This window comes from Trachypithecus francoisi, unplaced genomic scaffold (assembly GCF_009764315.1).
Source record: "Trachypithecus francoisi isolate TF-2019V2 unplaced genomic scaffold, Tfra_2.0 Lachesis_group6, whole genome shotgun sequence".
Taxonomy (NCBI): Eukaryota; Metazoa; Chordata; class Mammalia; order Primates; family Cercopithecidae; genus Trachypithecus; species Trachypithecus francoisi.
The window spans coordinates 18,863,753-18,888,200 of record NW_022681471.1 but is presented as its reverse complement, the minus strand read 5'-3'; the positions used below and the strand labels follow the sequence as shown (position 1 = coordinate 18,888,200).

The following is a 24,448-nucleotide window of genomic DNA, read 5'->3' as shown; positions in this document are numbered from 1 at the left end:
GACTGCAGAAATGACAGTAGGTGCCTTCTGAGGCTAGGGTCTAAAAGACACTGTGGTTTCTGCCTTGCTGTCTTTTGGTTCACTCGCTGTGGGGAAAGCCAGCTGCCGTGTCCTGGGGACCCTTGAGCAGCCCATTGGAGAGATCCATGGGGCAGGGAGAGGAGGCCTCCTGCCAACAACCAGCATCAATATGCCAGCCATTCGAGCAAGCTACCCCAGCAGCAGATCCTCCAGTCATGCCTCAGAGGAATACTGCCCTGGCTGACACCTGACTGCAACCTCACAAGAGATCCCAAGCCAGGTCTAGCTAAGCCCCTGAATCCCTGACCCCAAGAAACTGTGTGAGATAACATATGCTTATTGTTGTGTAAAGCTGCTAAGTTGTGTAGTCATTTGTTATACCCCAATAGATAACTAGTATTTCCGACTTATCCAAACCCCTCAGAACATCAAGGTCTCACTTCAATCCTCTGTCTTCTACCATATTCCACAACACTCTAGGCCCTCTTCCTTTGTGTAGCCAGAATACCAAGTCTGAACCACGTAATCTGATGCATCACTTTCTTCTTTCCATCCAGTTTCATGCATAAGTCTCACCTCTCCTGCTAGATTTTAAGCTCCTTGGGGATAGGGTTCATATTGTCATCATTTTTCTGTTCCTTACAGCACTTAACTCAGGGCTGGACACATTATTATTATTATTTTATTTATTTATTTTTTGAGACAGAGTCTCGCTCTGTCACCCAGGCTGGAGTGTAATGGCGCAATCTCGGCTCACTGCCTTCAAGCAATTCTCCTGCCTCAGCCTCCCAAGTAGCTGGGACTAAAGGCACCCACCACCACGCCCGGTTAATTTTTGTACTTTTAGTAGAGACGAGGTTTCACCATGTTGCCCAGGCTGCTCTCAAACTCCTGATCTCAAGTGATCCACCTGCTTCAGCCTCCCAAAGTGCTGGGATTACAGGCATGAGCCACCACACCTGGCCACATTATTACAACGAATATTTGTTGACCTGTTTCAAGCCAGCTGTATACAGAGCCCTGGATGGCCAGAACAGTTGCCTAAAAAGATATCGAGTCAGGGAAGGAGCAGTAGAGAAGAGAAGATGAGGGCTCGGGGCATTTGTTTCCTCTGGTCAATCCCAAGACAGTGAGAAGCCATGATCAGTCCCCATCCTGAAAGGACAGAGAGGTACAAGCCCTAGCAGGAAGGCACTAGCTATGAGGGTACAATGCTGCTTTATCTCCAGGAGGATAGAGTGTACAATGGCAGGACTGGAGGATGCTGGGTAAAGTACCAGGGTTTCGCTAAGCCAAGCCAGGAACCAAAGGGTGACTCTCCTTTCTGGGGGCCAAAGTTGCCAGAGAGCAGCAGCGAGGCAAGTTGCCTGGGAAGGGGAGGAGCAAGAACAAGTGGGGGGACCCCTCCCCCCCTTCCCCCTGGCTCTGAGCCCCTGTGGGAAGAAGCCCTTGGCCAATGCCCCGCTTTTAGTGTTGCAGGAGCGTTCCCCACCCTCCCCCACCCTTGCTTCCTGCTACAAAGCCCCATGCCATGGGGGCAACCGGAGCAGGTGGTGGTGGCTGGGAGAGAAAGGAAGGTGGGAGGGGGAAAGGAAGGTCATGGGGAGGGGCAAAAACCTCTCCAGGAGAACACTGCAGCAGACACACTGCCAGGCAGAATAACCAGACAGAAGCATGTGAGTGTGCTGCTGAATCTTGGGCGCTGGTTACCTTTGTGTGGGCTGGGGCCATCCATCTGAGTGTCTGGGGAGGAACGGGGGAAGGGGAGGGGAAGCAGGAGCCTGTGATGCCCACCTTTTCCCAGTGCTGTTTGTGGTGGTGGCATTTTCTGTCCAACTGCCCCCCTCCCCCAGTGTCTCCCGGATACAAACAGAAGCCACCCATTCAGAGCCTGAGAGACATATGGAACGAGCCAGGGCTCCAGAGGCAGACAGGCCTATTTCACATCCCAACTGCATCACTCAGGACCACCCAGTAACCTCGCACCAGTCCCTTAACCTCCTTGAGCCTCAGTTTCCTCACTACAAAATGAGTATAATAAAGGTGCCTACCTCCCAAGTGCCACTGTGGGAATTAAGAGCGATAATGTGAATGAACTGCTTGGCACAGACCAGAGTTCCCTGCTCTTTCCCTGGGCCCCTGTCCTCCCACTCTGGGGGGTCAAGGGAATGAACACTGCTACCCTGCCATGCCATGCTTCTATTCCCTCATTCTTGCTTCCGCCCGAAGCACAATGATGCACAGCAACCCTCGGAGAGTACTTTATGGTTATCAAAGCCTGTCACAGACATTGCTTCCTTTGTTCCCCCAAGCACCCTTGTGAGACAGAAAGGGCAAGAAGCAGCAGCTCCATTCTTCAAGATGAGGAAATAAGCTTGAGTCTTGTCTGAGCTGGAAAGAGGTTCTGGGAGGGGGAAGGGGAAAGGAGGGGAGACGAGCACCTGGGGCTCCCATCTCTTGCCAGTGCCATTCAGGGATCCCAGTAAGAATCATGACCACCAAAGCACTAGGTGTGATGGCTCACGGCTGTAATTCCAGCACTTTGGGAGGCCAAGTCAGGTGGATTACTCGAGCTCAGGAGTTCGAGATCAGCCTGGCCAAAATGGTGATTTTTTGTATTTTTGTCCTAAAAATACAAAAAATAGCCGGGCGTGGTGGCGGGTGCCTGTAATCCCAGCTACTCACAAGGCTGAGGCACGAGAATCGCTTGAACCGGGAGGCGCAGGTTGTAGTGAGCCGAGATCGTGCCACTGCATTCCAACCTGGGTGACAGCGCATGACTCTCTCTCAAAAAAGAGTGAGAGAGAGAAAAAAAAGAAGGATCACGACCACCAAAACAAGCTGAAGATGGGCTTTTGTTTTTGGCTGTCAATGACAAACACATATTATGAGTATACATTTGAACCTGGACCCTCACTTCTCTCAAATGTAAAGTTCACCCAGGTTGAGGACTGATTTTTTCTAAGGTTACAACATGCAACCTAACACCAATGGCATGAACACCAGACCCAAAAGAGATGTTGATTTGGGATGAGGGTTTTAGGAATGCTTGCCTGGCTGTTGACTGGTAACTGCCCACTCACTGGCTCCTATGCTTCCATGAGAAGCTAACGAACTGGGGAGCAGGGGAGGGGAGGAGTAGCTAGAACCTGGGCCCCAGTGGAATTCCTTCAGCCTCACCCTCAATCAACCTTTGTCTGGACCTTACAATCCTTCCTCCTACAAGTTGTTTTCTACCTTGATTGACTCAGAATGTCCCATGATTGGTTTCCAGTAAGTTAAACCCAGACAAAAGCTTCTTGATTGGATGTTAACAAGCTACTCACGCTAACATCCTGCCATATTCTTTAATTCTTCCTAACTCAAAGAAGATCTAAAGATTGTAGAGGAAAAGCCATCATGGGCCAGAAATTATAGTTAACTATAACTTTAGTTCCCATTCTTCAAAACCACCCCCAACCCTTCGAGAACTAGTTTGAGAATGCCTTACTAAATATGGGTTAATTTGATCCTCCCCAAAGCCCCCCATCCCTCCCTCCCTCCTGCCTCCTCTGCCCACCTCCCACACACACACCTTATACAATACCCCTGGATGGCTACGCACCTTTACCTCTTCTGAGACGGTTGCCATGTGCTTGGTCTTGCACTTTCGTTTTCCCGATGGCTTTTCTGAATTTTCAAGGCAGGCTGGCTCCTCCAGGTTATTGGGAGGAAACCATTTGGTGAATCCGAGATCCCCTGGGCTTTGTTGGGCAAGAGAAGGTTCCTGTTCCTGAGGCGGTGCTCCAAACTTTGGGAGGAGGAAGTCTTCTGCTTACGGGCCTTTAAATCTGAAGGCAAGAAACAGGAAAAGAACGGACGTCAAATAAATGGAACACAGAAAAGCAACACCTTCTTCTAAGATGAATCAGAGGACTTTGGGGATTAGAACTGCAGTGCAAAGTTGTATAACTATCAGCTATCGATATCTAGTGCAGTGCTGACTATTCCACTAAATGCTTCTTGAATGAACACACCATACCTCAACATCGAAGTCCCTCCTCTACAAGCAGGAGACAGCTCCCAGCCCTACCAGCAGGGGGCGGCCCATCTGGCTAGCCCTAAGATGAGGGTAATTTTAACAGGATTTTACCCAGAGCAAATCAGAATTTCTTTTCACTTTTTTCTCCATTCCCTTTGTCTCTTTCTCCAGTCCCGTATGAAAGCAAATCTGGCGGTCCTGCTGACATTAAGTATCAAGTACATGGGGAACAGGGAGGAAAAGGTAGAAGGCTGCCTTCATGGCCTCAGCTCTACTCACCGGACTGCCCCATTTGTCACTCTCCGAGGACACAAAATCAAAGCTACAGGAACTCCCTGAAACTAGAAGGCACCATGAGCCTACTTAGCTGGCAGTCAAGGGCAGAAACCTGCTGCCCTTTCTGGGTGAAAATCAAGTCACTGGTGTCACTAGAACACACCAGTAACATCTCTAATTTAGCCACAGCTTGCTGAACAAAGCACATTCTAATTTCAAAAAGGCCTGCCGGGAACTCATTATCAAGAGCTTCATCCCACAGGGTCTGTCCTAACCCTGTGTGTAGGGGCGACTGATTGTGTTTTAGCCTCGTCTCTCAAGATTAGTGCTGCTTGGCTTGGCCGTCAATTGCGTGATTGGCTGGGCTCAAGTCCTAATTGCTCTGAGCCTCAGTTGCCATATCTGTAAAATGGGGAGAATATAATCTACATCACAAGAGTGGTATGAGAATGAAATAAGGTAATACATGCAAAATCCCTTTCAAAAAGTGTTATAACAAGTAAGGCATCATTATTCTGTTATTTAAGCACAAGCTCTTGAGGTGGACCCATGCCGTGTGTTTTCCTCCCCACGAAATGAACACCATGCCTAGCAATTGGTGAAATGAAGGGACTGAGATTTAAGAGTTCTCAACTCTCCTCCCCCAACCCTGACATGGGCTCTCACATGTGACATTGCCAAAGGCAGATCCAGATGTGGGAGCCATCATTCCAGCATGAGGAGTTGGCTGCAGCTTATGCACAGTTCCTAGAAGGCCAGCTGTCATGCCAGCCCTTTCTCCCAACTAGCCTCAGCCCACTAGTGGGGCCTCATAGCCTGTCCAGGAATTGCTGTACTACACGGTCTCTAATAGCACTTCCAATCAGAATGTTCTAAACTCGGGCTTTTGATGCAACACATTTGGGCTGAGGCAAAAGAGGAAGGAACAGAACCATGCCTTGTGAGGACTCCAGGAAATATGAAGAAGTCATATTACAGTGTTCAATGCTACAGGCAAAGAAACAGCCCACCTTGTTTATCCAGGGCAGGGCAGGCTTGGGTGTTTATTCAATTGCAGAGAAGTGAAGGCTTTATAGTAGCCTACAAAGGACCAGAGAGCGGAGGTGGCAGGTGTGTGAGTGGAAGTGGCTTTGCCTACCTGCTCCGCAGGTCAAGACGGGACATAACCAAAACCAGGATGAAAAGAAAGTCAGGAGGCTCAGACAGAAGTGTATCCTGCCTCATTTTGGTCTTTGCCAAATTCCTGCACGAAGATGCCATCATCAGATCTGGAGGAAAGTGACCAGACCACGTGCCAAATCCAGCTGCCTCAATGTAAAACCCTTAGACACATCCATGGAGGAAGAATGACCTACTTTCCAACAACTGGAGCTCCCCCCAAATCAAGTAGGATGCCTTCATTGGTGGTGTTCTCTGCATTACTGGAGGTGTGTTCATGAAAAGGCTGGCTGGCTACCTGTCAAGAATGCTGTGGAGATCTCTATCTCTGCATTGGGTGGCAAACTGGACCAGGCAACCTTGAAGGTCCTTCTGGTTCCAAGTGCCAATATGTTCCACAGGAAGCTTCCATGCTAGGAAACCAGGTGCCATTAGAGAAGATTAGGTGATACACAAAAGCTCCTCTTCATCCTAACACAAGTGGCTGAGGCCAACAGCTTGACAACTTATTCCTGACCAATCTATTATTGCTCTAGCAGAAGAAAGAGAAAATTGTTCCCACTCTGTCACATAGTTGATGAAAATTAACTCAATTACTCTCTTGAATGTAGAGATGGGTATCATATATATCTCCACTTAAACAGAGCCGGAAATGAGGTTAAGCCGTCTTTGCATTATAGCAAACCTGGAATCTACTACCCACTCAATATGAGGTTATTCAGTTTTAGCTAAAAAGGAGACAGCAGATGTTTACTGTCAGCTCAGGATGAATACATTATAGGAGGCAATCAATTGCTGCTTCCAGGGTAGAGGTCAGAGAACGAGAGTGAGAGACAGAGGTGTTCTTATAAAACCCAGAGATGTGCTTTTTGCTCATTTAGAAATCCACTATAGGAATGGGCCTGAACAGTACTCAGTGGAACATACTGATACTAGTGTCTTGTGACAGTCTGTGCCTCCAGGATGGTATATCACAGCATTTGATGTGATCAGAGAAAGCCTGGTTTTCTCTTTGGGCTGCCTGCCTTCTTAACTCAGGTCCAACAAAAATGATGCCACTTTGGGTCACCTAAAAGCTTCACTCCGTCTCTGAATAATCACTGTGGCTTTAACGGATAAAGCAATGCTGTGCCCGTTTCTACTTGAAGTTCTTCTGTTGGTTTGAAGAACCCACTGGACTTCTTTTTAGCTTAGAGGCTGCAAGTATCCCAGGAAAGGCAGCCGATGCCCTCTGTCTTCTTGAACCCAAGATTCTAGGAGAGAGAACCCGTCCTCCCAAAAGACTCGACTCCCTCAAGCCAACCAGAGAACTCCCTGGTATCCAGTTGTCCCATGCCAAGGATGTCACCGCAGCCTTGCCCACAGGTTCAGACTTCTATAAGAAACTGGAGGGCTTGGGCCTTCATGTCCTCCGCTCACCTGCAGGCCAATCCGAACTCATTCAATGTCAACCCAAAGCCAAAGGCTGGGAGCTGGAGTTGAGTGACCCCTCTGGCAGCTGGAGATCATAGCACCGGGTTTCTCTGGGTCCCGAAGCCTTTGGCTGGCGTAGAGATGCCCGAGGGTTCCCAGAAGCCAAACAGGCTGCGGCGACAGCAGAGCCCCTGGCCAGCCTTACCTGCTCTCCCTTTCCGCCGCTGCTCATCTTCTTGCTCCGTCAGGTACTCCCCAGTCTGATATTTTCGGCTCTTCTGCCGTCTTCGTTTCTTCCTCTTCAGCAGGCCCTCCTCCTCCTCTTCCTCCTCCTCCTCATTGGTGTCCCACATTTGCCGGGCAGCCTCTGTCCTCCAGGGCATTTCTCGGGCTCGCCACAGGTGCCTTCGACCCTGGCTCAGCAGAGACTTGTCCTGGGCATGATGGCTGCGATACTGGGTGTCCCGTTGGGTCTTTCTCACCTTTCGACGCTTAGCTGGGGTGGGAGTTACCTCTTCTTCTTCTTCTGTGGGGAAGACTTCCTGGCTTCCCATGTCACTGTCTGCCATGCCAGCAAAGGAGCTACAGATGCTTCCTGTGGACGGGATGTACAGAGGATGGTCAGGTACTTCTTCAAAGGACAAAGCATGGTGTCGAAGTGAATGCCCTGGACTAGGAGTTTGAAGGTCTGGGTTCAAGTTCAGGCTCTGCCAGTAATAAGCTGTACCCTTCGGGAAAGTTCCTTCAGTGCAGTCTCCTCATCTATAAAATGGGGATACTGTTCTCCCCTTACTGACCTCACAGGGCTGTTTTGAGGCTCAAATAAGATCTTTCACGCATATGTGCTTTACAGAGTCCAATATACCAGACAACATCAAGTATTAAAAAACATACCTTTACTCATCCACGTTACAGTGTTACCTGAATTCACACCCAAAACGCTTGCTTAGCTCTTATAAGGTGCCAAGTATTTTGTGAAGGGCAGGAGAGGGCCACGGGTCCCTGGGAAATCAGGGGCTAGGAGAGGGCAATTGGGGTCTCAGACAGGGCAAGGGAGGACATACTCCTTTTGTGGCACCGCCAATCTTGGGGACAGAGCCACCTAGGCCAAGCAGAATCATCACAAGAGAAGAGTCTCAAGAAAAGCAAAGCAAGGAGTCCCTTTCCTGTGATCTGTGAGAGTCTGGTTGGGTCACGCCCAAATGCACCCAGGCACGCCCACTTCCCTTAAATTGACCCCACCTCCTCCTGACTTGCCAAGAGTTCAGGGGTGGAGCTTCCTCCCAGGCGCCTCCCTCCACCGGGTTGTAGCTGTTCCTCACTGCTGGGCAGCGCTTCCCCCTCCTCCTCCACCACCCCAGGATGGATGATACCTTTCCTGCCTTCCTCAGCCACCTTGCCAAGAGGCCATTTTCTCTCTCCACTCTTTCCTTCAACTCTGCTAACAACAAAAGTACATCCTAAATTGGCCTGGTTTCACACTACAAGAGATTTGACACCTTCCTCCTCGGAAGCAGCTGTGAGATACCACCATCTTTCTCCCAAGGCCCAGCTATTAACTCAACAGTCCCCAGACCCAAGCAAGGTCAGCAGAAGAAAAGAAATGGTTTGAGGTAAATAGAGTAAGTAGCCCTTGACCAAAGCTTCAAGTTAGTCAGACTGCTAAAAGACAGCAAATAACAGCACACTTTCCGTTATATAGGCCAGGCAAAACAAAGTGTTCTGGTTAATCTAATATTCTGGTTAATACAGAATCATCATAGAGATCACAAAGGAATCACCAATTTCCAAAGAATCAAAAACAGTACAATGTGTTTAACACTAAAATGGAACTGGCTGTAATGTAATCGCTCTTTGATAATTCAGAGGACACTTCAGGATTTTGCAAGGCCTCCAGGCCATCATTATGAGCCCCAATTACCACCTCACTTGCCATGTGCTAAGGTGCTAGTTAATAGAATGTCAGATAACTGAGTTTACACTATACCTTGCTTCTCCATTCTATCCAATTTGCATGGAAATTGGGTGAACCGGGCAACCATCTCCAGCCCTGGATACCAGTGTGGAGGCTAGCAGAAGGTAGTGGTGGCTAGAAAGGGCTAGCTTCTTTTAGTCCCTGGAGGTTGACCAATACAAATTCAGGGAGCCAAATGTGATTCTGCCAGCCCTGACAATTCAATGACTTTTCCAATTTTGAGGATGCCTGTCACACAGGGCATTAAGACCAAGGTCAAAAGTTAAAAGTCTGTGCCTGAGATTGGCCCCAGTAATGACGAGGTGCCAAAGCTTGGAGTTGAACAGGCTTTCCTGAGTGGCACAGGCCTTACCTCTTTCCACCATCAGCTCCCAACAAGAGATGTCAAATTCCTGCTCTGAAAAGTTGAACAAATAGTCCTCAAACAGTGGGCAATATTTGAGGACTATTTGTCCCCTGCCCCCACCCAGGGCTCTCTTATCTCTGCACGGAGCTGGGCATTGTGGCACAGCGAATCAAATTCCCAACTCGACACCTGGGTCCATGGTAAAACTGCTCAACCAGATTTCCATCTCTCTTTTCACAGAAGGTGCCTAGAGGGGTCATCACCTTAGTCTCACTCACCAGACTGACTGCGCGCGTGCGGGTGCTCAGAACCACAGGAATAAAGTCACGGAAACTGCTCTTTGCTTTCTTTTCCAAGGAACCTGGAGTGATGTGTGGTTTGGAGACAGAAGGCAGCAATGTTACAATCAAAGCCTAAAGACCAGAAAGCCACCTATAAGGCTCAGGGGAAAGATTGAGAAAGAGTTTGTGTTTACCCTGTGGTTACTCTGGGTTACATTTATTTGGTCCCCTTACATGACCATCACATATGTGTCTCTTGTAGACAATGCATGTTTCCAGGTGGTTTTTAAAAACTGGGAGTTTGGGCCGGGCACGGTGGCTCAAGCCTGTAATCTCAGCACTTTGGGAGGCCGAGACGGGCGGATCACGAGGTCAGCAGATCGAGACCATCCTGGCTAACACGGTGAAACCCCGTCTCTACTAAAAAAAATACAAAAAACTAGCCGGGCAAGGTGGCGGGCGCCTGTAGTCCCAGTTACTCGGGAGGCTGAGGCAGGAGAATGGCATAAGCCTGGGAGGCGGAGCTTGCAGGGAGGCTGAGGCAGGAGAATGGGGTAAACCTGGGAGGCGGAGCTTGCAGTGAGTTGAGATCCGGCCACTGCACTCCAGCCTGGGCGACAGAGCGAGACTCCGTCTCAAAAAAAACAAAAACAAAAACAAAAAAAAAAAACTGGGAGTTTGGTCACTTTTGCTGATACCAGAAAAGGCAGTGCACAGTATCAATTTGATGGTGTGCCAGAAAGTAGGAAAGTAGGAGGCCCCACTGCCCTTAGGACTCTGAGGTTGCTGCACCTCAACAAAGTTTGCTGGGCATGGTAGCTCATGCCTGTAATCCCAGCACTTTGGGAGGCCGAGATGGGTGGATCACCTGAGGTCAGGAGATCAAGACCAGCACGACCAACATGGTGAAACCCTGCCTCTACTAAAAATACAAAAATTCGCCGGGCATGGTGGCACTCACCTACATGTAGTCCCAGATACTCGGGAGGCTAGGAAGGAGAATCACTTGAACCCAGGATGCAGAGTTTGCAGTGAGCCGAGATTGCGCTACTGCACTCCAGCCTGGGTGACAGAGTGAGACTCCATCTCAAAAAAAAAAAAAAAAAAGAAAAAGTTCTAACTGAGCTGGAGCAGGTCACAGAGGAGGGCAACCTCAGTGAATCTTGGAGGATTGAGTGAGGTGGGAAGATGGGAACAAGGAGACAGTGAATAGAGAAAAACGGCTAAGAACAGATCATGCCGGATGCGGTGGCTGACGCTGTAATCCAACACTTTGGGAGGCTGAGGCAGGGACATAGCTTGAGCCCAGGAGTTCAAGACCAGCTGGGAAACGTGGTGAAACCCCATCTCTTCAAAAACTACAAACATCAGCCAGATGTTTGTGAGTAGCTAGCACATGCCTGTGGTCCCAGCTACTCAGGAGGCTGAGGTGGGAGGATCACTTGAGCTCAGGAGGTTGAGGCTGCAGTGAGCCGAGATTGTGCCACTGAACTCCCTCTAGCCTGGGAAACAAAGCGAGACTCTGTCTCAAAACAAAAAAAACAAAAAAAACAAAAACAAAACAAAAAAAAAAAACTGGGAGTTGGTCACTTTTGCTGATACCAGAAAAGGCAGTGCACAGTATCAATTTGATGGTGTGCCAGAAAGTAGGAAAGTAGGAGGCCCCACTGCCCTTAGACTCTGAGGTTGCTGCACCTCAACAAAGTTCTGCTGGGCATGGTAGCTCATGCCTGTAATCCCAGCACTTTGGGAGGCCGAGATGGGTGGATCACCTGAGGTCAGGAGATCAAGACCAGCACGACCAACATGGTGAAACCCTGCCTCTACTAAAAATACAAAAATTCGCCGGGCATGGTGGCACTCACCTACATGTAGTCCCAGATACTCGGGAGGCTAAGGAAGGAGAATCACTTGAACCCAGGATGCAGAGTTTGCAGTGAGCCGAGATTGCGCTACTGCACTCCAGCCTGGGTGACAGAGTGAGACTCCATCTCAAAAAAAAAAAAAAAAGAAAAAGTTCTAACTGAGCTGGAGCAGGTCACAGAGGAGGGCAACCTCAGTGAATCTTGGAGGATTGAGTGAGGTGGGAAGATGGGAACAAGGAGACAGTGAATAGAGAAAAACGGCTAAGAACAGATCATGCCGGATGCGGTGGCTGACGCTGTAATCCAACACTTTGGGAGGCTGAGGCAGGGACATAGCTTGAGCCCAGGAGTTCAAGACCAGCCTGGGAAACGTGGTGAAACCCCATCTCTTCAAAAACTACAAACATCAGCCAGATGTTTGTGAGTAGCTAGCACATGCCTGTGGTCCCAGCTACTCAGGAGGCTGAGGTGGGAGGATCACTTGAGCTCAGGAGGTTGAGGCTGCAGTGAGCCGAGATTGTGCCACTGAACTCCCTCTAGCCTGGGAAACAAAGCGAGACTCTGTCTCAAAACAAAAAAACAAAACAAAAAACAAAACAAAACAAAACAAAATAGACCAGAAGAGGGAGGTCATAGTCATGTCAGATGGGCAAGACCATGAACCTGGACTCCTATGCTCAGGAATGCTGGGGATTCTCTCCCTGATAAGGGTGCCCAGAAACTATTAGTGGCAAAACGGACAGGTTAGAGATACATACCAGCCCCTTCATCCCAAACATTCTGTGTGTCCCTAAGTGACAATAAACGTTTAAGATTTCTCTAAACTCTCCTAGCTAACTAGCTAACTATTGATTTTCATCTTTTCAGAATGGCAGTTTTCCAGTATACCCAAAGAAGACAGCATAATGAACCCCCATTCTGTGGTTTTTGTCTAAATTCTCCTTAAACTTGTTTCTTTGAGCCTAGACCCATCGCGGGGAAATGGGTCGGCTACTGTGTTGTGGGCCTGGTGTTTGTGTCTGAAAACCACTTCCTTCAGCCTTATTCTAGCGCCCAGGGGGAGCAGAAGGGGCCCCGATCCTTGCTCGCTCACCTTAGACTTCAGAGGGGTCAATCATATCTTCTTTCCACACTGAAGAAGTCTCACTTTTCCAGAGTGAAGGAGTCAGCGCCTGAGCCCCTCTGCCCTCACCACCATGCCCTGGGGATCCCTCTGCAGCCCAGCCCAGAGGGCCAGGGCCTTGGGGCCTACCTTCCTCGTGGCCGTCAGCTCGTTTTCCTGGAGACTGGGACTCCGGCTTTGTCGGCTTCCGGTGCTTGTGCTTTCCCCTGACTCCATTGTGCTCTTTTCCTGAATCTGAAGCCCCCCTGGGGCTTTTCTTGGTGGATTCCTGGGGGTCACTGGGCAGCTTCCGGCACTGTGGAGAGGTAGAGGGTCAGGTCTGAGATCAGTTTCGCTTCTTAAGAAAGCTCTCCCGAGGTTGAGCTGTGTGTCCTGTTTCTGACCTAGAGGCATGAGCTGCCCAGAGTGGGGGACCAGGGGCAAGGGGCTGTGTGCTGCCTTCCACAGTGGGCGACGGGGGTTCTTTTGGACTGAGTCCAGGGCCCCAGCTAATCCCCGTAGGCATCCACACCCCATCACTTTAAAGAGGTCTACAAAGTCTGCGTTCACAAGCCAGTGAATAAACACCCAAAGTCATTTTAAAAGGTGCAAAGTCAGGCCCCATACTCTCTGTACCCAAACACCAATGGAGAGACCGGCATTAAACAAAATGCCTCTTCTGCAAGTTGGGAGACTACATTGTTCAAATAACTTCACTGTGAATGGTATTGCACCAACAACTGAAAATAATTCTCAGTACAGGCCAACTCAAGAAAAATTGTCTCTTTTCACGTGTAAATTAATACCAGAAAATAGATTCAACTAAGGCAAAAGAAAAACATGACACCAGAGCAATTCAATATCCTCATATTTATAAACCCAGTGAAAAGGCCCAGGCATTATTCATAATGCCACTTTATACTCTGCAGCACTTTCACTTGTCAAAATGCTCTCATCTCTATTATTGGATTTTTTTTTTTTTTTTTTTGAGATGGAGTCTCGCTCTGTCGCCCAGGCTGGAGTGCAGTGGCCGGATCTCAGCTCACTGCAAGCTCCGCCTCCTGGGTTCACGCCATTCTCCTGCCTCAGCCTCCCAAGTAGCTGGGACTACAGGCGCCCACCACCTCACCTGGCTAGTTTTTTGTATTTTTTTAGTAGAGACGGGGTTTCACCATGTTAGCCAGGATGGTCTCGATCTCCTGACCTCGTGATCCGCCCGCCTCGGCCTCCCAAAGTGCTGGGATTACAGGCTTGAGCCACCGCGCCCGGCTATTATTGGATTTTATCCTCCCCACAACCCTGGGAGGAGAAGCTAATATTATCCCCACTGACCAGATAAGAAAACGGAGGCTCCAAGACAAAGGGTTGAATGACTTGTCCAGGGTAACACACAACCCCATGTGTCCACTGGCTCAGGGACTGCCACTTACCAGGCCAACCCGCAAGTTAGCACATTTGTGCTTGCAGTGAGAAAGACCCAGGACTGGGACTGGGACCCAAGGCTCCTGGCCCCCAGCCCAGGCATCTGGGCATCAGCTCTCACTACCTATCTTCGCCGAATCACTTCCTCGGCTGCTTCAGCTCAGCTTCTCCCACGCCCACTGCCTGGCACATCTAAGAGGCACAATGGCTGTGCTCACACACTGCAAGGATACTCTCAGCCTAACAGTCATGTATTCTCATGAGCTTTGAGGTCTCTCTGTGCCACTAAACAAGAAATAGGGCAATGTAGGGATTTCCAGTATTCTAGTATGCAGGGAGTGCAGAATAAGCAAAGCGTTGGAACAATAAAAGCAGGTCTGAGGAGGAAAGGAAGGGTTAAACTTGCTTGAGTTGTTTTTTCCCTAAGCTGACCCATGCCTCGCCTGCTAGAAGGTTATCGTGGTGTACCTCCAGCTAAGGGGATGGCACATACCTTACTGATGGAACATTTTCGGGGGCTGGGGCCTCCTAATTCTCTAGGGACAGGGAATCACTGCTACCCATCAAATTCCAGGACTCCTCCTATCCCATGAACTCCTCCTGCTTCTTATTTTCAGCAGAGGCCTGAACTAAAAATTCAAGTTCAGTTTCCCCCTTGGCTCGCTGCCAGTTCCTACAAACCAAAGTGTTAGGAGGAAGAAAGCATTGGTTGCAAAGAGGAAGATGGGGAACTGCTGCTTAAAAACTGACCTTCAAGTATGGCTGGAGAAAAACTATTTTAAGTCAGGGGGAATAAAGTCAAATGCACATACATTTGAACATGTCCTATTTATTTCTGAATATCATTCTTAGCTGGCTCTTTCAAATACAGATCATTAACTTTTACTTCCTAAGACACAAAAACAAGTAAAACAGAACATCTAGCAGGGTGTGGTGGTTCAAGCCTGCAATCCCAGCACCTCGGAAGCTGAGGCGAGCAGATCACCTGAGGTCAGGAATAAAAATATTTTGCACACTCCAACTTATGCATGAAGTTGGGAGGATGGGGAGACTGTGTGAGACAAATGTTCTGGTTAACAGAGTTTTGAAATAGTTTCCAAAGAATTTTCCAAGGAATGAGAAGACAATAAAATACATCCAACACCAAATGAAGCAGAACTTTCTCTCTGCTGGTGATGCAGAAGGCCCTTTAGGATCCCGAGAGGACTTGGGCAGGTGGTATTGGCAACAGGAGACTATTTTCATTCTTGGCCAAGCCCTGAAAGGGGCTGTTTCAAACAAACCCCTGATCTTAGTTTGCTGATCAACAGTTTCCTTCTCAGGAAGGTGGCATGTAAAAAAGAATGAAGTGATTTGCACTTCCAAAAAATAGACATTTACTAAATCCTTACAGGCAGTTGTGAAGAGCTGCTTCCAGGCGCCTGATCTTGTAATTTTATTCTCTGCCCTCTGCATTTGACAGTGGGCCCACTGAACTGTTCATCTAATATAGGATGGAGCAGTGCCCACCTGTCACTCAGTCATCTGTAAGACATAAGCTTCATGAGAGGCGGGGCCACATCTATTTTGTTTGTAATCCTAACAATAACAGCAACCACTAACGCTAACTGAACACCTACTATGTGCCAGGTACTACTCTACACACTTATGTATATTGCATTCTTTAATCGTTTTTAAAATGACAGCTTTACTGAGATATAATTTATTGAGACATACCATGCAATTCACTTAAGTGTAAAATTCAATTGTTTTTAGTATAGTCATAGAGCTATGAACCATCCCTACTTATCTAGCTCCAGAACTTTTTCATCACCCTGAATAGAAACCCAATACCCATTAAACAATCACTCCCCAATTCTTCCATCCTCCCCAGCCCTAGGCAACCACTAGTCTACTTTCTGTCTCCATGGATTTGCCTATTGTGGACATTTTATATCATCATCTCATTTAATCTCACAACAACTCTATGAGTAGGTACTATTATTGTCTTGTGTATAGATTAAGACACTGAAGGCCATAGAGATTAAGTAGCTTGACTAATAGCACACAGCTAGGAAGAGGTGGGGCCAAAATTCAAACCCAGGCTCTATGTCTGGCTCCAGGGAGCATACTCCTCATCAATCTATGATACCACCCTCCTGATGATGTATTCCCATTGCCTGGGAAGGACTGGCATACAGTAGCCATGCAACAAAAATTGCAAAACATTCAGTGAAACAGTTCCATGGGCAGAGAGTAGAAGATAGGTGCAGTGGCTCACACCTGTAATCCTGGCACTTTGGGAGACTGAAGCAGGAGGATCGCTTCAGCCCAGGAGTTCGAGACTAGCTTGGCTAACATAGTGAGACCTCGTTTCTACAAAAAATAATTAGCCAGGTATAGTGGTACACACCTGTGGTCCCAGCTACTTGGGAGGCTGAAGTGGGAGACTGCTTAAGCCCAGAAGGTGAAGGCTGCGATGAGCTGTCATCGAGCCACTGCACTCCAGCCTGGGTGACAGAGCAAGACCCTGACTCAAAAAAAAAAAAAAAAAAAAAAAAGAAACAGAGTAGAAGATAATATGGTATAGCTGGCTGAAGAAGAACATGGACTTTGAACCAGAGACCAGAGTCTGAGTTCTAGTTCTGCCATTTAGTAGCTGTGTAACTGGGTAGTGTATCCTCTCTGAGCCTCTGTTTCATTTATTTTCTCACCTGTAGATTGGTGTAGCATTCACCTCATAGGGTTACTGTAAGGATTAGATAACATATGTAGAAATACAACTCTAACGACATGAATTATTATTCTTATTACCACCGAGTGCAGATGGCAGTTACTGCCAAATGTTATATGCTCTACTGCGTCATGACCCACGTTCCTACTTCATGTGTCTCTGACATACCAGGGTGGTTGTGAGGTTTGTGAGTTAAAAGCCACCCAAACACCTATCCCAGGGGTTCTTAACCTGGAGTCCCTGGGTGGGCTTTGGGCAATGGGGCAGAGGTCAGGTCCATGAACCCCCTGAAATTATTGGCAAAATTCTGAGGTCACGTTTCTGGGGACAGGGTCCATAGCTCTCATTAGCTTTTCGAAATGGTCTATGGTCCAGAAAAGACCATAAACTTTTGCCACAGACAAATTCACAGCGCTCTAGCCAGAAATTTGTCCCTTAGTGTACATCAACATCCAACTTGAGAGCTTGCTAACAGAACTTCAAGCTGTTCTAGATTTTCAATAAACCCTATCCTCAAATGTTTCAAGATTCTCCTTGGATCACCAGTGGCCTCTGGTCCCTTCCGGGGGACCAGGGGATTCTCATCAAGTGTTCCTGGCCCACCTTTTTGCCTAGAACTCTGCCACCATCCATAGCCTGTTAAGACCAACACCCAGACACCCAACCTTCCTTGCCCATCCAATCCCCAATGGGCCAAAACCCAAATCTGCTGCCTCAAGCATTTGAGCGGGTAGGAAACTGATGGATTAGCACAGACATCAAATTGGCTCTGACCCCACAAGGCTCCCAGCAAATCCCAAGCAGGCCCCCCACCAGCGGTGCAAGGAACAACCCCGTCAGAGGCCCCTGCTCTCCCCATCCCGAAGTTCTCAAGGCCAGTGTTCTCTCAGTATAGGAAAAGGAAGAATGGTTATTCAAGGAAGAGCCTGTATTCATTGATTTCCCTCACCAATACCTTCTTCCGCTTTCCGACCTCATCTGGGACAATGGCTTCCCTACCCCAGGACGGAATCATTTCCCACATCCTACAAACTACAAGCCAGCCTCTCCCCATGCTGAGACACCGTATATGGAAAATGTGACCTAGGGAGGGGACAGCAGGTCATTATTCCTTTTTACAAAAGCCTTCCAATCCATTCAGTTCACAGAGCTGCCCAGCAGCACTGTGTCACAGGGTAGGGGTCACAGGAGGTTGCCATCCACAGCACGAAGTAGACCAGCAGTGTCTCGGCCCCACCCTGGACCTTAGCTCGGCACTCACCTTGGGTCTGTGGGAACTCCGGACCATGGCCTTGGCTTGGGGCTGCAGCTGCTGCTCTTCGCCGTCCTTCTCTTTGCCGCACTTTATCTTCTTGGGCGGCAGAGATTCCGTCACATCATCTGGCTGCCACTTGTTCTTGCAAGCAAAGACCCCTACACTTTCTTGTTTCACTCGAGCCTGCCCGGCCTTACCCCGAACTTCAGCTTGGCCCCTTTGGGGAGCCGCTGGGAGGCCATCAGCCCGGAAGCAGGTGGCTAAATTGAAGACCACATCACCATCCACCTTCTCCATTTTCACTCGCCCCAGATCCACCTGGCTTCCAAGCTGTGGGCGCTCGGTGCTGGAGCCCCTCCTGCTGCTCGGAACTACGTCCAAGATAAGTTCCTTGGGGTGGCTGTCGTGAGGTAGCAAAGGCAGCTCAGGCATCTTAGGCAGGTTCTGGGGGGTGGCCAGGACCAGCTCATGGGACATGTAGGTGGCCAGCACTTGGTTCTTAGGCTTCGTGTCTCCTGCCAGCTTCAGGCCACAAGCCCCCTGGGGGCCTTCCATCTTAGGAGTGCTGTCAGAGCAGAGGTGGCTCTCTGATTCCTCAGACCCCTGATTCATTCGAATGTCCCCACCGCTAGGCTGAACAGACAGTGCCAGGGTCCCGGTCTGAGGGCTGAGGGTCAAGAGGACAGGATTGACTTGTTCTTCGTAAGGCTTGGCAGCAATCCGGCAAGTTTTGTTCTTTGTAGCAGTGTCCTGCTCTGGAACAAAGGTGCCCCAGGCCGTGGCTGCCCCTCGGGAAGTCCGTGCACGGCTTCGCTGGAGCTGAGAGATGGCACACCAGAAAACTCCGAAACAACACTGGTGGGCCTGATGGGCGCCCCCTGACTGGGGGTCAGCTGCCCAGCACTGGAAATGCCAATGGAAAGCAGAGACGCCTGGTGGTACGGGGACCAGCCAACAGGCAGGACCTGGGTGCTGGTAGGTTTCCCATTGACTGAACACCGGGGATAAATATTTGCCGGCCCCGTGGGTTTCCACAAAGAGAGTTCCTTGGTTTGGCACCCTGGCAGCCCAGGGGCAATGCGGGCTGGGGTGTATCGTTTCACTGTGCTTGGCTGTCCCTCAGTACCAGCCTGGCTGCCCTTTTTGCCACACGTGGCACCAGCGCCCTTCGGCTCTCCTTGATCAATGATGGAGATGGGCTCCTGCTTGGGGAGATGGCGGGGGTCACGGTTGAGGCCAAGGTTGGGGTCTTTGTTCAGCAGCAGGGATGCAGGCACTGGGTTGGCCACTCCCACGTAGGTGCCAGGAATGGTGCTAATCAGCGCGGTTGAGTTCTTCACCCAGGTGCTCGGGTCCCCATTCCTCACGATCTCAGGAAATATGACAAAGGGTGAGGAAGTGGAGCCCAGGCAGGAGGTGACGTTGCTGCCGGCAGCCTGGGTCGTGCGCTGAGACCTAGACAGGACTGTGGAGAGGAGGGCCTTGCTGCTGGTGTGCACGGGAGTCAACACAGGCATGGGGGGTGTCTTGCGCTGGTTCGGCAATGGAAGCTTCTGGCGGTTGGACTTGGAGGACAGATCAAGGGGCATCTCGCTGCACTCAGGTGGAGAGGCCATCTCTCGTTCCAGCTGTGGCGGTGACTTAAGAGGAGAGAAGGTAACGGAGGTCCCTTCTGTTTGCTGCTCGGTGCCAGTGGGCATCTTGGAGGGGTGTGGTGGGGCTGAGCTCCCACTGGGGGCTGGTAGCAGAGGCTGTGGAGTTGGAAGCACCTTGGCAGAAGCAGTGACGAGGGAGGTATCTGCCAAAGGCCCAGGGACCCCGTCGGGTGCAGGCTGGTTGTGGTGCTACCGGATGGGGAAGTGCAAGGGAGCCTATTCACCTCCAGAGACACCAGCTTGGAATCCGAAGTCAGAGGCCGGGCCACAGAAAATGCGTACGGTAAGAACGGAGCTCTGGGGAGGCTAGCACGCCTGGGAGACACCTGTCCTGCAGGTAGGATGGCAGGACAGGGAGCGTAAGAGTGGAGGAGACCCCTAGAGTGGTTGGCAGTGTGGCCACACTGAGCGGCTGCCCACAGCTTGGAGGTGGGATATATACCAGCGGCTGGCTCGGGGTCAGCACTGTCCCTGGCTGAAAGGACAGGGGGACTTTTTGCATAGCTGGTGCCTGAGCTGCAGGAAAGCACACTCGACTCAAACTGAAGGAGGCCGGGATGGGTGCAGAGGTGGGAATGGCAGCTGGCGTGGCAGCAGGCATGGGTGTGGGGGCTGGAGTAAAGATGGGGGCTGGGGTGTGCAGGCACCGGCGTAGGAGCAAAGGCGGGGATGAGGGTGGGGTAGAAGGCGGGCCGGAAGACGGGGTTGGAGTGGGCATGGGCACAGACGGAGGGGCAGGGGCCGCTGGAGGTGTGGATGCTGGCATGGGAGCCAGAACCGGAGTGGGGACGGGAGCGAGAACCAAGGTCGGAGCTGAAGGGGGCACAGGAGCCTGGATGAGAGCCAAGGGAGGAGCTGAAACTGGGACTGAAAGCGGGGCAGGAGCTGAAGCAGACAGGGGAACCGGGCCCGAAGGGGGAGCAGAAGCTGGCACAGGCACCAAGACCGAGGCCGAAACGGAAAGGGGGTTCGAGTCAGAGATGAGCGTGGGCACCGACGGTGGCGCCGGAGCCAGAGCCGGGACAGGTGCTAAGGGAGGGGAAGGAGCTGGAACTGAAGTGGCAACTTGGACTGGAACAAGCCCTGAATGGGGGACTGGGGCAGGGACGGAGAGGGGAACCTGGAATGCATCTGGAACAGAGGGGGGGACAGAGGCTGAACCGGGAGCAGGGGGACAGATAGGGGCTGGCAGAGGGCTAAAGTTAGTGGTAACCAGAGGCAGGGTCCCCTCCACAGGGACTCCGGTTCCCAGAGTTGCCAAAATGAAAGTATTCTTCTCTCCAACACCTTGCCGAGAGTCCAAAGCCTTTACTCCAGCAGGCGAGCAGTCAACCTGTTTGCTCATTGGGTGTTGAGTGGAGTCCAGGAGCAGTCGGCCCTGCTGTTGCTGGCCTCGGCGCTGTCAGATGAGGAAGCTTGAGCCCGTCTCCTGGGCTGCTCAGGGGCACCAAGAGGCCCTCGGCCTCTGCCACATTCCCAGCATAGTCCATTTTTGGCTGGGGATCGTCAGGCTTGTCTTCTGACTTGTGCCCAAGTTTTTCTGTAGCACTGCCATCTGGGTCTGCCCCCCGGGCATTGCTGCCACTTCCAACTGCCGTGAGCTCCACCTGCAACGACAGGATAGCATGCACATTTCAGCCAGCTCGCTGAAGATGGTGCAAGTGTTCTGAGAGCCCTGAGAGGCAACTGCTGGTCTTCTCTGCAACTCAACCAACCAGGTCTCGGAAGACGCAGATGGCAGCCAGCCAATTTGTGTCCCACCAACACCAACTCCTGGGAGAGACCCTGTCCCTTTCTGCCTACTTCTTGGGATGGCAGGCTGGACACACCTTCTGGGCAGCTCAGCTCCATCCTTTGGTGGACAGCACATGGCTCCATAAAGCCTCTTACCTTGGAAAAACTGCTGCTGACACAAAACTCCTGAGATCCAAAGTGCTGGCAGTCGCCTGTCGTTGACTCCTCATCAGAAAGAGGTGCTCTTCTAGCATGGAAGATACAACCAGAGAAGGGACATGAGCCCGGATTAGAGCCACCACCACCTTCCCCAGAATGCCTCTTGCCTTCCTGGGTCCCCATAAAACCTTCCTGTCTCACTTCCTGTAAGGTGAGATTGTGAGGAGGTTACAAGGAACTGGGGTTCTTGGTTACAAAGTGGAGGCTCCACACCTAGCGTTGGAAGTCCCTGCCAGAGCCCAGTCTGACTAGACTCCCTTCTTTGGACTGTTTACCCTGTTTTCTAGGGCTCTTGCCAGGAGTGTGGACACCCTAGCACTTTTACCTTTTCCTTGTAGCTTACCTGCCAAAATGACCACCCAGGATGTACAGGGCATTGCTCAAAGGGGAGAGACATGAGAACCACTGAATGCCTCAAAAGGTATGCAAAACCCTTTTTTCTTTTAAATACAATCTTATTTTAAGTCTCTAAGGGCAGCTGGTTAAAAGTGTCATATGAGTAATCTTCTTCTAAAACAAATAAACCCCTGTTGTGTTTTCAGGTCTAAATCTGAATCATCACCTATTCACCTCCTGGCTTGCCTAGAGCAGAGACACGTTTATTAGCACTGGTAATAATACCACTTGGAGGCCACCAGGTCACTGGGTGCTGAGAGGCATTATTTTAAGAATACTACTTTTTTCCCTCCAGGAGACACTGCCCCCTTTTCTAGAGTTCTAGGCAACATCCTCCCTTCTACCCCCTCCTTCTATCTTTGCCTACATCCTATCTCCGGCCAGTGCCCCCCCATCCCCCCATCAGTCTCCCAGCATCACTTTGTTCTCTCCCGTCCGAAAGGCCTCAGACCCCAAATTCAGGTTCATATGCCCCAGAGAAAAAAGACTCAAGGCCAGACAGTTGGGTCCCAAAGGAGGAAAACTCAACTGCATCTCCCCCTGCTCAAAAAGTCTTCTCCAATTTCAGGTAAGCATCATAGAAAACGGTACATCCTGAACAAAAAAAAAAAAAAAGGAGGGGGTGGTATTAGACTGGAAGGTGAAGTTACCCACCGAAAGTCTGGTATTTTAAGTACAGCAAGAACTATTGGTCCAGGCATGGTGGCTCACACCTATAATCCCAGCACTTTGGGAGGCCAACCAAGGTGGGTACATCACCTGAGGTCAGGAGTTCCATATCAGCCTGGCAACATGGTAAAACCTCAACTCTACTAAAAAATACAAACATTAGCTGGGTGTGGTGGCAGGCACCTGTAATCCCAGCTACTTGGGAGGCTGAGGCAGGAGAATCGCTTGAGTCTGGGAGGCAGAGGTTGCAGTGAGCCAAGATCCCACCACTGCACTTCAGCCTGGGCGACACAGTGAGACCCTGTCTCAAAACAACAACAACAACAGAAAAAAACTATTGCCCCCTGCCCTTGGAGCTGTGGGTGGGAGTGGCCAAGGAGGAGGTTGAGGTTAAAGAAAACCCCAACATAGATGCTGCAGTGCGTTTCCTGGGTGGGCAAGGCATAGGACTGCTCTGTGTGCCCCTGGGGAAATACACTGTGCCTGAAATCACCTCCCTTCTTTCTCTCCTTTTTTTTTTTTTTTTTTGAGATTGAATCTCGCTCTGTCGCCCAGCTGGAGTGCAGTGGTGCAATCTCGATCTCGGCTCACTGCAACCTCCGCCTCCTGGGATCAGGCAATTCTCCTGCCTCAGCCTCCTGCGTAGCCAGAATTATAGGCATGCGCCACCACGCCTGGCTAATTTTTGCCTCCCTTCTTTAGAGCCTCACCCCAAGCTCCTGAAGACAGCCCTGCAGAAGCCAGCTCCCGCCTCCCCAGTCACCCTAGCCAAAGGGCAGTCAGGGTGCTGGAGCCAACCCCAACAAGAAGGGGGAGGGCGCTGCTAACTCCCTCCCTCCCACTGAAACAGGGACTCCAAAATTGTACCTGGGGCAAGAGAAGCAAAAAGGCAAGGGGGATCACCACGGGCCTCTCCCCATCTTTTCAGGGATCCAGAAGGGGCTAACCGAGGGGGAAAGGCTTGTTCCCTTTAAAAGGCAGTTAGGCTGGCAGAAGTGGGAGGGCTCCACTGCTGGAAGTGACTGTTGGTGACAAACAGAAATGACCGTAAGGAGAGGCAAGGGCTTTAGATGCAGTCAGGGTGGTCTCGGGAAGGGGAGGGAGGGAGGGCCTGAGGGAAAGGGAAAACATACTTTCACATCAACTCCTAAGAGACCACAAAAGCGAGACCTATGCCCAGCCTTGGGCCAGGGGGAAGCGTGTTCCCACTAGAATTGCCAGGATGGTTTTGGGGGGAATACTCCAGGGAAAACAAGCAGCACTTCCCCCAAGCAACCCCACATGGGAAGGTGCTATTTATTTACATTCTTTCCCCTCCTGGTCATACAAAAGGCAGTGGGCTGCATCCTCACTCCCTCCTTGCAAGCTCCCACCCTGCCTGAAATCACACCTTGAAAGCAGAATCCCTGCTCTCGAAGGCAGCTGCCAGAGAACCACAGAACCAGGCCAAGCAACAGCAGTCCTGGCTACTCCAGCCATACCCACGCCTGAGTGCCAGCCCCAAAGGCGCTGCAAAATGTCATGCAGCCGTGTTTCAAATCCTCTGAGAAGAGGGGTGGGCAGAGCTAAGCAAACATTAACTTGCTCCATTGAGAGAAGAGCCTGGGACAGGAGTAACTTGCAGGGGAGGGGGCCCGGGAAGAGCTGGGTCAACCAGGCAAGGTTATGACGGTGCAGCTGGCGGGGGCAGGGGCGGCAGGAGGGTACAGAGGTCATAGCAGGCTTCAGTCAGGACTGAAAATCAATCCTGCTGTTTCTTCCCACCACAGAGGAGGCAGAGCTGTTACATTCAAGGTTTTGTGGAACTTAAACCAGAAACGGCCATGACCCCTCAGGGCTGTTTCCTTAATTATTAAGGGCTAGCACCACTGTCAAACCAGACCCTCTTCAGTTCCTGCTGGGCCCAGACTACCCATAAGAGAAATAT

The 24,448-nt window shown here is 50.5% G+C and overlaps 1 protein-coding gene across 1 annotated transcript in view; it reads right to left on the bottom strand.

The window, feature by feature from the left end:
• BCORL1 (BCL6 corepressor like 1) overlaps window positions 1-24,448 on the bottom strand; it is a 76,524-nt gene that overhangs the window by 25,560 nt on the left and 26,516 nt on the right. The window contains 15 exon segments of the mRNA XM_033201434.1: window positions 3,626-3,726; window positions 3,729-3,851; window positions 7,095-7,484; window positions 8,811-8,813; window positions 9,494-9,571; window positions 12,609-12,774; window positions 17,855-18,612; window positions 18,615-19,688; window positions 19,691-19,789; window positions 19,792-20,141; window positions 20,143-20,185; window positions 20,188-20,850; window positions 20,853-20,912; window positions 20,915-21,110; window positions 21,394-21,484. Of these exon segments, the coding sequence (XP_033057325.1) occupies window positions 3,626-3,726; window positions 3,729-3,851; window positions 7,095-7,484; window positions 8,811-8,813; window positions 9,494-9,571; window positions 12,609-12,774; window positions 17,855-18,612; window positions 18,615-19,688; window positions 19,691-19,789; window positions 19,792-20,141; window positions 20,143-20,185; window positions 20,188-20,850; window positions 20,853-20,912; window positions 20,915-21,110; window positions 21,394-21,484 (4,195 nt within the window).